General features: G+C 52.3%; 1 protein-coding gene across 5 annotated transcripts in view; it reads right to left on the minus strand.

Moving 5' to 3' along the window:
• Positions 1 to 14,750, minus strand: part of NUMA1 (nuclear mitotic apparatus protein 1) — a 61,551-nt gene that overhangs the window by 15,051 nt on the left and 31,750 nt on the right. For all 5 annotated transcript variants that reach the window (XM_083362087.1, XM_083362088.1, XM_083362084.1 and 2 more), the window contains exons 8-14: positions 12,477 to 12,588; positions 9,882 to 10,039; positions 8,874 to 8,994; positions 7,054 to 7,171; positions 6,701 to 6,841; positions 4,958 to 5,074; positions 768 to 4,208 (exon numbers count right to left, since the gene is read on the minus strand). In XM_083362087.1, the coding sequence (XP_083218213.1) occupies positions 768 to 4,208; positions 4,958 to 5,074; positions 6,701 to 6,841; positions 7,054 to 7,171; positions 8,874 to 8,994; positions 9,882 to 10,039; positions 12,477 to 12,588 (4,208 nt within the window). The remainder of the gene's footprint in view (positions 1 to 767; positions 4,209 to 4,957; positions 5,075 to 6,700; positions 6,842 to 7,053; positions 7,172 to 8,873; positions 8,995 to 9,881; positions 10,040 to 12,476; positions 12,589 to 14,750) is intronic.

Raw genomic sequence — 14,750 nt, forward strand, 5'->3', positions numbered from 1 at the left:
GAGGCCACCGGTCCCAGGTAAGACCAAGTGGTTCATTTCACAGGCTGCCCTGTCTAGGGCTGGGCAAAGGGGATGGAGGCACCTCCCAAGCAGTCAGCATTGAGCTCATGAGCCAAACCTGGGAGTCCTCCGAGATACTCTTGACCGGCGGGCTCTGCTCTACACCCTCTCCTTAGCAGATGTGACCTCCACCCCCAAAAAGGCCAGGATGGTCATTAACTGTGAGGTCCCTGGTGCTCTCTGAGCAGACATTTCAAGACCCAACTAGGGAACATTATCAGTGCTAGAAGGTGTGTGTGGGGGGGGCGGGGGGGCTGCTCTTTGGTGATACACAGAAGCTTGCCCTCCCAGTACTGCCCAGTACTTGCCCTCCCAGTACTGCTGGGTTTTCTCCTTGGCCATTCCTTCATCAGGGAACTATTTTCTGCTTCACTGTTCATCTGCTATTAATCTCTGCTGATCTGCATATAGATACTGTATATGAACATGGAACAAAGACCACACTCCCTCACACCGATGAGGTTACCTAGTTGGGTCATGAATCATCTGTAAAAAGAACTACCAAGCTCAGAGCACCATCTTCCCCCTCCCCCTCCCCTCCCCAAACCCTTCTGGCATTGACCATGTTCCCTAGTTAAGTCGTGAAACGTCCACAAGAAAACAGCAGGGACCACCCTATTCTGCAAAGGTTCTCTTCTACCGGTCATCCTTAAGAACAGCCCCCTCCCATCTTGAAGAATTCCCCGGGGAAGGGGCCAAGGGCTTACTTGAGCTATCAGCTGATGCTTGGTGTCCTCGCAGGTCTTGGCCATCGCCTCCAGCTTCTTCTGGGCCTCCTCAACCTCCCGCTTGCTCCCGGCCACCAGCTTCTCGGAGCCCAACCTGGCGGCCTCCAGCTCCAGAGCGTGCTTCTGCTTGGCCTGGGCCAGCTCCGTATCCAGGCGCTGCTGCCCTTGAGTGGCCTTCTCCGCCAGCTCTCTCTTCTCCTCGGCCAGCTGGGTGTGGGCCCGCTGGAGGGTGGCCAGGCGCTCCACGTGCCCGCTGCTCTCCGCTTGAAGCTGCTGGAAAAGGCGCTCTTGTTGAAGGAACCTCTCCTTGACGGATAGCGTCTCCGAGAGCTCCTGCTTGGTTCTGCTCAGCTCCGCCTGCAAGAGGCCGGTGGACTTCTGTAGCTGCTCCACCTCTTCCCGATGCCGGTCGCCCTGCGAGGCCTGCTCAGCCTGGAGCTGCTGGTACAAGCGCTTGACGGGCATCAGCTCGCCAATCAAAGCCTGAGCCCCGGCCAACTCCTGCTGCTGGCCTGCGAGGAGCTGCTCCTTCTGGAAAGTCTTCTCCTGCCAGGACTTGAGTTCTTGGCAGAGGTCCTCCTCCCGCTTGGAGAGCCTGCTCAGCTCCTTCTTCAGGGTGTCCACCGACAGCCTCAGCTTCTCGGCCTGCTCCTGAGAGCTCTGGGATTCCGCTTTCATGGCGGAGCACCTCTCCGCCGCCCGGGCAGCCGCTGTGGCCATCTCGGACTGGAGGAGCCTCAGCCTCTCTTCCAACTTCTTGCTCTTCTCCGACTCGGCCATGACCAGGCGCCGGAGGTCCTTGCTCTCCGCTTCCTTCTCCATCAGCTGCCGGTGCAGGATGGACCTGTCCTGCTCCAGGTTGCTGATATGGCTGGCCTTCCTCTCCGTTTCCTGCCGGTACCGGGACATCTGCTCCTTCCAGCTCTCCTCCAACCTGTCCTTCTCCTGAGCCGAGGTCCGCAAGGAGGCCAACTCCTCCTCAGCTCCTGACACAGCCTTTCGACTCCGGACCAGCTCCTCTTCCGTCTCCAGGAGCTCCCTCTTCAGCTTCTCCACGGTGGCCTTGGACGCCTCCAGCAACTTCTCCAGCTCTGAGACCTTCTGCCTCTGATGGCCGGCTTCCCGCTTCAAGGCCTCCGCCTCGGCGTGCTGCTGCTCCTTCGAGGAGGCCGTCAGCTTCTCCAGCTTGGTGATGGTGCTCCGCTGCTCCTTGCATTGCTTCTCCAGCTTGCCAACCTGGCCGTGGAGATCTTCACCGTCCTTCAGCTGCTTTTCGTACAGCTCCCGGATGGAGGCCGACTCCTTCTCCCATTGGAGCTTCTGCTCCTCCAGGCTTTTGAGGGAGGTGTCCTTGGAGCGAACGATGGCTTTCAGGCTGTCTATCTCTGCTTCCCGGGTTCTGGCCACTTCCAGGAAGCCCTGCAGCTCGTTCTCCATCTTGGCCTCCCTCTCCTTCAGCGCCTCCACTGAGGCCAGCTCTCCTTTCAGCTTGCTCACCGTCTTCTGCAGGTCCCTCAGCTCCTCGCAGCGGGAGACGTTCTTCAGCCGCAGCTCCTCCAGCTCCCTCTCCTTCTCACCCACCAAGTCCTGGGCCCTGGCCACCTCCTCCTGAAGACCGGAGACCTCCACCCGGTGCTCGTTGGTGAGGTTCTGCAGCTGCACCTCCAGGGCCGTCTTCTGGGCCTTCTCTGCGGCCAGCTCGGCTTGGGCCCGCTCCTCCTCCGCTGCCAGCCGCTTGGCTTCCTCCTGGTGCTGAGCCAGCTGGCTTTTCTGCTGCTGCAGAGCTTCCTCCAACTTGGCCTTCAGCGTCTTCGCCTGGGCAGAGACCCGTTCCGCCTCCTGCTCTTTCTCCTTCAGAGTGGACCTGAGGCTGGACAAACTGGACTCGGCCGTGGTCAGGTTTTTACTGGTTTGCTCTCCCAGCAGCTTCACTCTGGCCTCCAGCTCCTGTCTCTTCAGTTGCTCTTCAGCCAGCCTCTTGACAGTATCTGTAAGCTCCTGGTCAGCCTCGTGCCCATCCTTCTTGGCCTGAGCCGATTCCTGACGTGCCGCGGCCACCTGCTTCTCCAAAGTGGCCACCTTGGCTCGGAGCTTCTCTTCCGAGCTCGTCTTCTCCTTGACTTGGGAAACGGCCTGAGAAAATTTGGCTTGAAGAGCAGCCAGAGCTTCTTGGTGTTGGGCGCTGAGATTTTTCAGCCGGGCTTCCAGCTCGGTCAACTTCTTCTGGTCAGCCTGAAACTTCTGGCCGCTTTGCTCCTGTCCCGTCCTGGCCGTTTGGGCCAGCCCGCTGCGTTCCGTCAGCTCCCTTTTGGCAGAAGACAAGTCAGCCAGCTGACGCTGAAGCTCTTCCAGCTTCCTCCTGGATTCCTCTTCCAGGCGCTGGATCTGGCCCTCCAGAGCTTGCCTCTTGGCCTTCTCCTCCACCATCCCTTCCACCGCCTGGTCCTTGTGCTTGGTCAGGGCCTGGATCTGCTCCTCCAGCTCCGCGATCTGCCGGAGGTTGCTCTCCAGGGACTCCGCCGCCCTCCTCTTCTCATCCTCCAGGATCCCCTCGGTGTTGCGGACGGACTCCTCCAGGACCATCAGCCTCTCCTGGAGACGAGCGTGCTCCTTGGCCAGCTTCTCCTTCTCGGCCAGTTTCTGCTGAGCTTCCCGCAGCTGGCTTTTCAAGGCTGGGATGGCTGCCGCCTGAGCCTCGCTCTGCTGGCTCTGGGCGGTGAGGGCCAAGACTCTGGCCTCCAGGGCCTGGATCTTCTGGCTGGTCTCCATCTTCTCCTGGTGGAGCTCCACAGCGGAAGAGGTCCGAGCCTGCTCCAGGGACTGCAGCCGCTCTGCCAGGGAGGCCACCTCGACTTCCTTCTCCTGCAGCTGCCTGACGGCCAGCTCCTTCTCCTGGGCGATCCTGTTGTACTCTTCCTGGCTGGCGGCTTCGATCTGGGACACCTTCTGGTTGCTCTGCCTTAGGGAGCTGCTCAGCTGGTCGACCTGGTGGCTCAGGTCTTCAATGGCCGCCCGAGACCTCTGCTCCTTCTTGTCACAGTCCTCGGCCAGCTGGCTCTTCTGGCTCCTCTCGGCTTCCACCTGCTGATGCAAAGCCAGCAGCTCCTCGTCCCTCTGGCGAAGGAAGCCCGTCAGCTTGGCGATCTCCGCGGTCAGGGTGTTGGCCTGAGCGATCAAGCATTCCTCCTGGGCCCGGCAGTCCTGCTCCAGCTTCTCCTTGGCGCGAGAGATTTCGGAGCTGGAATTCTGCAGCTCCGTCAGGAGGCCCGTCAACTGGGCTTTCTCCGCTTCGAAGCTTCTCCTCTCGGACTGGAGGTTGGCCTCCAGAAGACGCTTCTCCTCTTCGAGGCGCAGGACGCTGGCTTGCAGTTCGGCCTGCTTGCTGCTGAGGCTCTCCACTTGCTGGTTCAGGCCTTCCAGCTGCGAGGGGAGGAAGCGGGGACACACTGGTTAGCCCAGAGATTCATTTCCCACGCTCTCTGATCTACAGGCTCTGCTTTCAATCCGCCTCTAGCCTAACCTGGTTGAAAGAGCTCGTTCAGAAACGGGCCAGAATGGAGATCAGAAGATAAAGCGGGTGTTTCTCAACCTTAGTAGATACTTTCAGACAGATGGGTGGACCTCCATTCCCAGAAGTCCCCAGCCAGCCTTGCTAGCTGGGGTGTTCTGCGAGTCAAAGTCCACGCAACTGAAAGTCACTGTTGGATGGATGGATGGATGGATGGAAGGAAGGAGGGAGGGAAGGAAGGAAGGAAGGAAGGAAGGAAGGAAGGAAGGAAGGAAGGAAGGAAGGAAGGAAATGGAAATGAGGAAGAAAATGGGAGAGGGAGGGAGGGAGGAAAAGTAGGAGGGGAGAAGAAGGGGAAGGGTTAGGAAAGGGGAAGAAAAAAAAAGAGAAGAGCTGAGTGACTTTGGACCTGTCCCTCTCTCTCAGCACAACCCACCTCACAGGGTGGTTGTGGGCAAAATAGGGGAAAAGCATATTAGGCACGTTCACTGCCTTATTTGTAAAAAAAATAAAATAGTAAAGGAGGGGTACCAATAAACGAGTAATTAGTTGAAGCTAAAGTTCACTTTGAGAGACGAGTCTGAACTGGGAACCGGGGAGCATCCCCCTCCCCCTCCCCCCCCACCGGCTTGGGCCGGTCCCGGGCCTGCCAGGCTCCCACCTTCAAGACGTCGCCCAGGACCTCTCCTTTCACCGGGCTCCCGGTCATCTTGGCCAGCTGGTCGTGCAGCAGAGCGATCTTCCCCTGCAGAATCTCCACTTGCTCTTCCAGGCCTCTCTGGAGAATCGGGGACAAGCGAGGGAAGTCCAGCTGCCCCTCTGTCCTTGCCCCCACCCTCCCCAAAAGCGGATCCCCCCAGATCATTCAGGGAAGGAGCCCCGCCCACACGGGCCCCATGGGTCCCAACCCCTTCGCTCTTGCCTGTGGCGACACCCCGCGAGGGAAGCCCACCACCAGCCCTCCCTCCAGGCTTGGTCCCTCAAGCGGGCAGCCTCCGGAGTCACCTGGCGGGCCAGCCGACCTGCCTGCCTACCGTGAGCTGCTGCTCTGCCCGTCTCAAGACTATCAAAGGGGGAGCTGAAAGGGGGGGCGTTTATTCTGGCCAGAGCCCTCCCGTCTGTCTATCCTCCCTCCCTCCCTCCCTCCCTAGCTGCCTAAAATCTCTCGTCCGTCCGTCCATCCGTCCATCCACCATCTAACATCTCTCTATATATCTACCTATCTCTTCTTCATCATCATCATCATCTATCACCTTATTAGATCTCTACTTATCTTTATCTCTCTCCCTCTCCCTGGCTAACAGCGAGGACAATTAACCAGTGGAACAGCTGGCCTCCAGAAGTTGTGGGTGTTTCATCAATGGAGGTCTTTAAGAAGAGATTGGACAACCATTTGTCTGAAATGGTATAGGGCAGGGGTGGGCAACCTTGGCTCTTTTATGACTCGTGGACTTCAACTCCCAGAATTCCTGAGCCAGCAATGCTGAGGGAAAAGGGAGTTTCCAAGCTGAGCCAAGCTGGCTGAGGAATTCTGGGAGTTGAAGTCCATGAATCATGAAGGGGCCAAATTTCCCTAATGCTGGCTGAGGAATTCTGGAAGTCCATGAATCATGAAGGGGCCATAGATTCCCTAATGGTGGCTGAGGAATTCTGGGACTTGAAGTCCACCAGTCATGAAGGGGCCATAGTTTCCCCCATGCTGGCTCAGGAATTCTGGGAGTTGAAGTCCACAAGTCATAAAAGAGCCAAGGTTGCCTACCCCTGGTATAGGGTCTCCTGCTTGAGCTTGAGGCTGGACTGGAAGACCTCCAAGATCCCTTCCAGCTCTATTCTATTCTGGTTCTTATTCCCTATCTATCCATCATATATCTACCTATTTCTTCATCATCTTCATCTATCATCCATCTCTCTTTCTCTCTCTCTCTCTCTTTTTCATGTGGCTGCCCATCTTTCAGCCAATTCTGGACACCTCCCAATCCCTTGAATGAGATGGGTGGTGATCTAAATGATAAAATTAAATCAGAGGCCCCCAACCTTTCGGGCACCAGGGACCGGTTCCGTGGAGAGAGGTTTTTCCGCAGACCGCAGGGGGCCTGGTTGTGTGTGCTGCCTGCATCCCGCAGATGGGGCTTTGCTTGTTTGCGCGGCCCGGGTGCTGGCATGCTGCAGACCGGTCCCGGTCCACGGACCAGGGGGGGTTGGGGACCCTGAATTAAATGACAAGCAGTGCAACCTGTGTTTGTGTGTGCGCGCGCACACACTCTCCCTTCGCTTCAGAAACCAGCGGCTGCCTCTCCAGGATCCCCATCAGCCCTGCTGCTCCGGGTGAGAAGCCAGCCGGGCCTCCTGGGGGCCAGAACTGACCGCTCAGTATTCCCCCCCCCCAGGTTTCCCTCTTGCTGACCTTCTCGCTCAGGGCCCCGTGGAGATCCGCTTCCAGGCGACTCCTTCGCTCCTCCCATTCCTTCAGGGACTTGTCCTGCCCTTCGCTCATTTCGTTCATGGCATCCTGAACCTCCGTCAAGGTGCGGGCAAATTCTCGGAGCTGAGACAGAAAATGGGGGGGGGGGGTTCAGTTGGACCCTCTCCCCTTTTTCCTTTGGCAAGGGTGCCGGGCCTTCCACCCAGAGGGTAGGGAATGCCAAGCGCTCTCCCCAACCCCCCCCCAGCCCCATGGCTCCAGGACCTCATCTCCCCGCCCCCCAAATTCTAGAATCCAGGCTCTGCCGCAGAAGGAAGCAGTTACCCTAACCCTACCCGGAAAGTGAGGTCCCCGTTCTCCTCGGAGAGCTGGCTGATCTTCCGGTCCATCTGCCCCTTCTCCGTCTTCAGGTCCTGGCACTGCTTCAGCGTCTCGTGCAGGCGCAAGAGGAGGCTGCCAAGCGAGGAGGAGGAGGAGCCTCAGAGGGAGGAGACGGGCACGGCTGCCTCGGGCAACAGCACCCAACTCCCCAGGGCATTCCCAGAGCTGGCTGCGGGGGCTCCCCCCAAATTTATTTGCTTCTTTCTTTCTCTCTTTCCTTCCTTCCTTCCTTCCCTCCCTCCCTCCCTCCCTTTCTTTCTTTCCAAGAACTGTTTGCAAGGGCACTCGTAAAGTTATTTATTCATTTGCTTACATTTATTCTGAGAGCCGCCTGCAGGGGCTCTCCCCAAATTAATTAATTAATTAATTAATTAATTAATTAATTAATAGAGCCAGCTGTGGGAGCTCTCCCCAAATTTATTCATTTCTCTTTTTGGTTATTTATTTGCTTGCTTATTTGCTTATTAGGAAATATAATTGCTGCCCATCTCAGACCCAACAACTCTGGGTGGCTTACAACATAAAAAAACCACAAAAAAAACCTCAACAACCAACATTAAAATTGTTGATTATAAAACAACAGAGCAGATAAAATCATTAACACAAGATGGCAAAGGAGGAAGCCGGACACACTTGGAGGGGGGAGGGGCAGTTATGTGGGATTAGTTAATTGTCAACCACCACATTTGGGAGAACTGCATCCAGTTTTGGTCCCCACGAAGGGAAAAAGATGTTGTGACTCTGGAAAGAGTGCAGAGAAGAGCAACGAAGATGATCAGGGGACCGGAGGCTAAAACATATCAGGAACGGTTGCTGGAATTGTGTCTGTTTAGTTTAATGAAGAGAAGGACCAGGGAGGACATGATGGCAGCCTTCCAGTATCTCAGGGGCTGCCCCAAAGAAGAGGCAGTCAAGCTATCCTCCAAAGTACCTGAAGGGAGGACAAGAAGCAACGGATGGAAACTCCTCCTGGAACTAAGAAGGAAGTTCCTGAGAGTGAAGACAATCAACCAATGGAACAACCTGCCAGCAGACGTTGTGGGTGCTCCATCCCTGGAGGCTTTTAAGAAGAGACTGGACAGCCAACTGTCTGAAATGATGCAGGGTCTCCTGCTTGAATAAGGGGTGGGGGGTGGACCGGAAGACCTCCAGGGTCCCTTCCAGCTCTCTTCTTCTATTATTCCCAGAGTGAAGCTCCTCCGCCTTGGGTCCCCCCACAAGCCGTGGGGCAGAGGCGGGCCTTGAAAGCTCTAGCCCAGACATGTCAAACACAAAGCCCGGGGGCCGGATCCAGCCCGCGAAGTGGTTTCATGCGGCCCGCGAAGCCATCCTGGAAACAGTGAGGGAACGGCCCCCACTACCTTGGCCCTGGCCCAGAGACCCTCCTTCTGCCAGAGACCCCCAGATCTGTCCCACTCCTGCCCAGGCCCCCATAGGCACCCTTCATGCGAACGAGGTAGAGCTGGCCACGCCCACCCAGTAGGCCATACGCACTCTAGCCACGCCCACCCAGTAGGCCAGCGTTTCCCAACCTTAGGAACTTGAAGATGCGTGGACTTCAACTCCCAGAATTCCCCAGCCAGCATAGCTGGCTGGGGAATTCTGGGAGTTGAAGTCCACGCATCTTCAAGTTCCTAAGGTTGGGAAACGCTGCAGTAGGCCACGCCCACCCTGGCCACACCCACCCGGCTCCCTGAGGGAAACCGCAATGCTGATGTGGCCCTCAGTGAAATTGAGTTTGACACCCCTGCTCTGGCCAGAAGCCAGGACGGACCTTTCGTTCTTCTCCCGCAGCTCCTCCAACTCCTTGGGCTCCAGCTGATCCGCGGCCGCCTGCCGTTCCTGCAGGAGAGTCAGGCGGTCGATCCTCTGCTTCAGCATCAGGATCCGGGTGTCTGCGGAAAGAGCACCTCCTTAGAGGCCAGGGCACCTTCGCCCGTAGGACCCCCCCCCCCATTCAGGAGACCCGCTCCGGGACGGCCCGGCCCGCTCTCCCCTCATCCCAGTTGTTCGCGGAGATGCGTGGTTATAGAAAAGCAAAACAAAACAATATTTTTTTTAAAAAAAAAGCAAAGTAAAATAAAATAAGTAAAATAAAAAACTAAATTAAAATAAACAAAATAAAATAAAATAAGTAAAATAAAAAACTAAATTACAATAAACAAGTAAAATAAAATGAGTAAAATGAAAACTGAAGTAAAATAAACAAATTAAAATAAAATAAAAAAAATAAAAAACTGAAGTAAAATAAATAAAGTCAAATAAAACAACGTGAATGAAATAAATGTAAAATTGAAGTAAAATTAAAAAATTAAAGCAAAATAAAATAAATAACATAAAAAATAATAAGATAAATTAATTAAATTAATAAAAATACAATACAATAAAATATAGAACTGCGGTGAAGTCAAAGTCTGAGCCCAAGGGTGGACGTAACCCGAGGACAGCCTGTACTGACGGAGGGAGCGTGGTCTTTCCTAGTCTGGTCTGCCTGGGAAAGCTGAGAGAACCTGGTTTGGCCTTTTAAGCCAGCAACATACAAGCCGAGATACAAAAAAAAGGGGATCTTCCCTAGTTTGGATAATGAGGAAACAAGCCAGCTCAGAGAGCGCCAAGGAACACCCTCCCCCCGCCAATTAAAAAAAGAGAGAGGATAAAACTGATCCTGGGAATGGCCCGGGATGTCCGGCTTGGGATGAGGACATCCTGTTCTGCTCTGCCACCACAGGGGCTTTGTAGTCCCTTGAAGGTGGGCTGGTTGGGCGATCTACACCCCCCTCACCTTTCTCGTCAATGAGCTTCCGATTCTCTGCCAATTCGTGCTCCAGTTCATCGCGATTCTCCCGCTCCGCTTCCAGAAGCTTCTTCAACCTCCTCATCTGGAACTGGGGGGTCTGCATGATCTCCCCCATGGGGGACATGGAGGAGGCAGGGAGCAACCTGCCAACAGGTCCCAGCCAAAAAGATAGAGGTTAAAAATATCTTTTTAAGAAGAGAGACTGGACAGCCACCTGTCTGAAATGGTCCAGGGTCTTCAAACGTGGCCCTTTGATGACTTGTGGACTTCAACTCCCAGAATTCCTCAGCCAGGCATGCCAGGAATTCTGGGAGTTGAAGTCCACAAGTCATCAAAGGGCCAAGTTTGAAGACTCCTGGTCTAGGGTTTCCTGCTTGACTAGTGGGTTGGACTAGAGGACCTCTAAGGTCCCTTCCAGTGCTGGTATTCTGTTTCTACAAGCGAAGAGGCGTTATTCTACACTCAGGTGAATCAAGCTACAGGGAGTCCTCGACTTAACGGTTATTTGTTTAGTGACTGCTCAAAGTCACAACAGAACTGAAAAAAAGTGACTTATGAATCGGTTTTCACTTACGACCCTTGCAGCAAGCGGGCGGCCACATGATCAAAATTTGGGCACTTGGCAACATGATTCACTTAAGAACAGCGGTGATTCACTTAACAACCACACCAAAAAAAAGTTGTCAAATGGGGCACAGCTCTCTTAACAATTTCCTTGCTTAACAATAGACATTTTTGGCTCAATTGTGGTCGTAAGTTGAGGACTACCCGTCTTTTTAAAAATAAGCCGGAGTACCTACCAAGCAACAAGGAATGCCCCTATGCTGACTTCACATCTAAAAGTTTCTGTTAATTGCTTTAAAGCAAATTTGGCAACTTTAAGACTTATGGACTTCAACTCCCAGAATTCCTCAGCCAGTCATGCTGGCTAGGGAATTCTGGGAGTTGAAGTCCACAGTTCTTAAGGTCAATACCTGTTGTGATTCAGGGTCAGCCTGTGGGTTCGGCAGTTGGGTCGGACGAGTCAGAGGAGGAGGAGGAGGAGGAGGAGGAGGAGGAGGAGGAGGAGAAGGGGTTTGGAGAGCCTGCAGAGGACAGTTCTGAGGCTTCGCAGAGCTCTCAGCCAGGCCCCTCCCATCTGGTTACTACGCAGACCCAGCTGTGGGAGCCTGAAAGCGTGGATGAAGATGACCCACAGCTGGCCCTGTTCAAGGACGCCCGACGCAGGAGGCAGTCAATCCGGAGTAAAGAGAGGAAGGCAATGGGGCACCTCGGAAGGAGGCAGAGAGAAGCCACGCCTTGAACTGTATAAAAGGGGAATGCGTGGGAGGGCTGGTTTGCTGAAGGCAACCGCTTGAATAGCTCCTGTTTCTTGGTTCGTATTTTGTTTTGCTCAGTTTGCTGTTTTGGATCTGTTTTGTGTCAATAAATTTGGCGGGCTTACTTCCAGCCTTTTGCCTCTTGTAAAGGGGTTGTCCCTGCCTTTTCTGCAGGGCCGGTAGTAGGCTGGAACAGAACAATACCGCCATCTTTCTTCCCAGAGATTATTATGATCCCGCAAAGGAAGAGGCTTCTACAACTCCCACGGTTTGCCCTCATTCGGCACCCTGTCCCAAACAAGAACCTGGTGACTCTCAGCACGGAATCGGAGTTCGTTGTCGGGACTCACACCTTTCTATCACACCCCATCACACCCCAGGAACCTGAGTGCCAGTTTGGTCTAATGATTAAGGTAGCAGGCTAGAAACCAGAAGAGTGGGAGTTCTAGTCCCGCCCCAGGTGTGAAAGCCAGCTGGGTGACTTAGGGCCAATCACCAGGAGACAGGGAGTTCTAGCCCCACCTTAGCCAGCTGGGTGACTTTAGGCCAGTCCCTCTCCCTCAGCCCAACTCACTTCGCAGGGTTGTTGTGGGGAATACAGGAGGAGGAAGATATGTTGGACATATTTGCCACTTTGAATTATTTATAAAAATAATACAGATAGGAAATAATATAAAATTAAAGTAAAATAAAGTAAAAAATAAAATAATAAAAAAATGAAATAAAATAATAAAAGTAAAATAAAAAATAAAACAAAATAATGAAATCAAATAAAAAAATAAAAAATGAAATGAAATAAAATAAAATGAATTAAATAAAATAATGAAATAAAATAAAAAATAAAGTAAAATAATGAAATAAAATAAAAAAATAAAATGAACGAAATAAAATAATTTTTTTTAAAAAAATAAATAATATAATATAATATGAAATAAAATAAAATCAGTAAAAAAACAATAAATAAAATAAAATAATAAATAAATAAAAATAAAACAGAATGAAATAAAAGAAAAAAATAAAATGGACGAAATAAAATGAAATAAAAAAAATAAAAGAATGAAATAAAAGAAAAAATAAAGTAAAATAATGAAATGAAATAAAAAAATAAAAAAATGAATAAAATAAAATGAAATATTTTTTTTAAAAAAATTAAAAAATAAAATAAAAATGAAATAAAATACAAAATGAAATGAAATAATAAAAAAATAATATAAAATAAACGAAAACGAAAGATAAATGAAGCGATGAAAGGTCCCCTTACCTGTTCATGCTGGAGGAAGAGGCGATCTTGTGCAGTTTCAGGAAGGGCACCCCTCGTTTCGGCGGGGTGGTCTCTTCCGAGCTGGAGGAGCTGGAGGACGCCGCCTGCGGCACTGGAGGAAAAGGAGAGCAGGCAGGCTGTGAAGCTAAGAAGAAGCTCCCCAACTGGTATTTTCCTACTGGCAGTAAGAAGTTTTCCAAAGAAGTTAGTTTTGCTGCAAAGGAGCTTCTTTGTTTTGGAGAAGGCGACCACAAGAAAGAGCTTTATAGGGTCAAGAAAAACCAGAAGGATTTCCCCCCTTCCTTTCCAGCTGGGAGAAGATGAAGGAATTTCAGCTCCGGCAAAGCAGCCAAGGGACAGACTTCAGCCTTCCCAGTCCCACAGTTGTGGTTTTTATCTGCTTTTAGGGCTGTGGCTTTGCTGGTTCTTTCTTGTGTGTTTTAATGGCTGGCTGATGTTCCCCTTTCTTGTGTTAAGTGGTATTTCTTTTGTCCAGTTCCTACTTTGGGAGTTAATCCCAGGGGGGGGGGGGGCAGGGCAAGCAGTTCTTGGTGGCTTTGCTATCTGAGTTTCCTTCCCAATGGAGCTTTTAAGTTAGGAGAGCTGTTATGGGACTCTTGGTGGTATTTATTTATTTATTTTTATTTATTTTAATTCCATTTATATCCCGCCCTTCTCCGAAGACTCAGGGCGGCTTACAAGCTTAGCAGTAGCCCAAAGGTTCAGCAAGAGGCTTTCTGACAGGGGAGGAAAAAAACTGCATCTGCATGTTTTCCTAATGAAAATGTGAGAGTTTTGTCAGGGTGAATCTTCCAACACCAGCAAATATATAAAGGGCCGGTGGGAACCCATCCTGCTCGCCTCTGCTGGAGCATTTTTCCCTTACAGCTGTGAAGTAATCTCAAACTACTCAACCTGGCGGCCTCCAGAGATTGTGGACTGTCACTGTTGCACAACTGTGCTCCCCGGTGCAGCTTCGGATCACCCACTCCCAGGCCTGGAAAACTGCCCCACTCAATCCCAAACCAACCCAGGCACAAATGCTTCTTTGAAAGGCGCAGAGACCCGGTGAATTTAGAATAACAGCAGCAGACTTTCACGGATGTATTTTTCTTCTCATACACACACACGCTCTCATCCACACTTACCCGTGTCCTCTAGTAGGCTGCCAGGAACTAGCCAGAGGGATCCAAAAAGGCTGGACAGGCTTCAGGATGTCTCTTCCCCCCCCCTGCCCCGCCCACCCCCCCAGTTGGTGGGGAGGGGCTTCCCATGCAGGCCCAACTCCTTTGTTGGTGGGCCCTGGGGGAGGAGGGGCAGAGCTTGCCATGTGCTCAGACACAACTTTTGCCCTTTTGTTCCCTTAAAGACTTGGTCCCTTTCCCTGGAGGAGCTTCTCCTGGCTTTTCTCCACCCTGCTTGCATGCCTTTCCCAATTTTGCCCTAGGCCAGAGGCAGGCAACCTTGGCCCCTTCCTGACCGGTGGACTCCAACTCCCAGAATTCCTCAGCCAGCATGGGGGAACTATGGCCCCTTCATGACTGGTGGACTTCAACTCCCAGAATTCCTCAGCCAGCATGGGGGAACTGTGGCCCCTTCATGACTCGTGGACTTCAACTCCCAGAATTCCTCAGCCAGCATGGGGGAACTTTGGCCCCTTCATGACTTCTGGATTTCAACTCCCAGAATTCCTGAGCCAGCATGGGGGGAACTTTGGCTCCTTCATGACTCGTGGACTTCAACTCCCAGAATTCCTGAGCCAGCTTGGCAACTCTCCCTTTCCCCTCAGCGTGGCTGGCTCAGGAATTCTGGGAGTTGAAGTCCACGAGTCATAAAAGAGCCAAGGTTGCCCAGCCGTGCTCTAGTCTCAACCACTCCCGTTCTGGGGGTCCTTGGTGCCTTAGGGCACCCCTGGAATGCTGCAGGCAGTTTTGGTCACCACATTAGAAAAAAGACCTCGAGACTTTGGGAAAAGTGCAGAGAAGAGCAACTAGGATGATTCAAGGCCTGGAGGTCAAAACATAGGAAGAATGGCTGCAGGATTTGGGTTTGGCCAATCTAGAGAAAAGAAGGGCTGGGGGACATGATGGCAGTCTTCCAGTATTTGAGGGGCTGCCACAAAGAGGAGGGGGTCCATTTATTTCCCAAAACATCTGGAGGCAGGAGAAGAAACCATGGATGGAAACTCCTCAAGGAGAGAAGCAACCTGGAGTTAAGGAGAAACATCCTTAACAGTGATGACAATTAACCAGTGGAACAGCTGGCCTCCAGAGG

This window comes from Vipera ursinii (assembly GCF_947247035.1).
Source record: "Vipera ursinii genome assembly, chromosome: 4".
In the NCBI taxonomy this organism is placed as follows: domain Eukaryota; kingdom Metazoa; phylum Chordata; class Lepidosauria; order Squamata; family Viperidae; genus Vipera; species Vipera ursinii.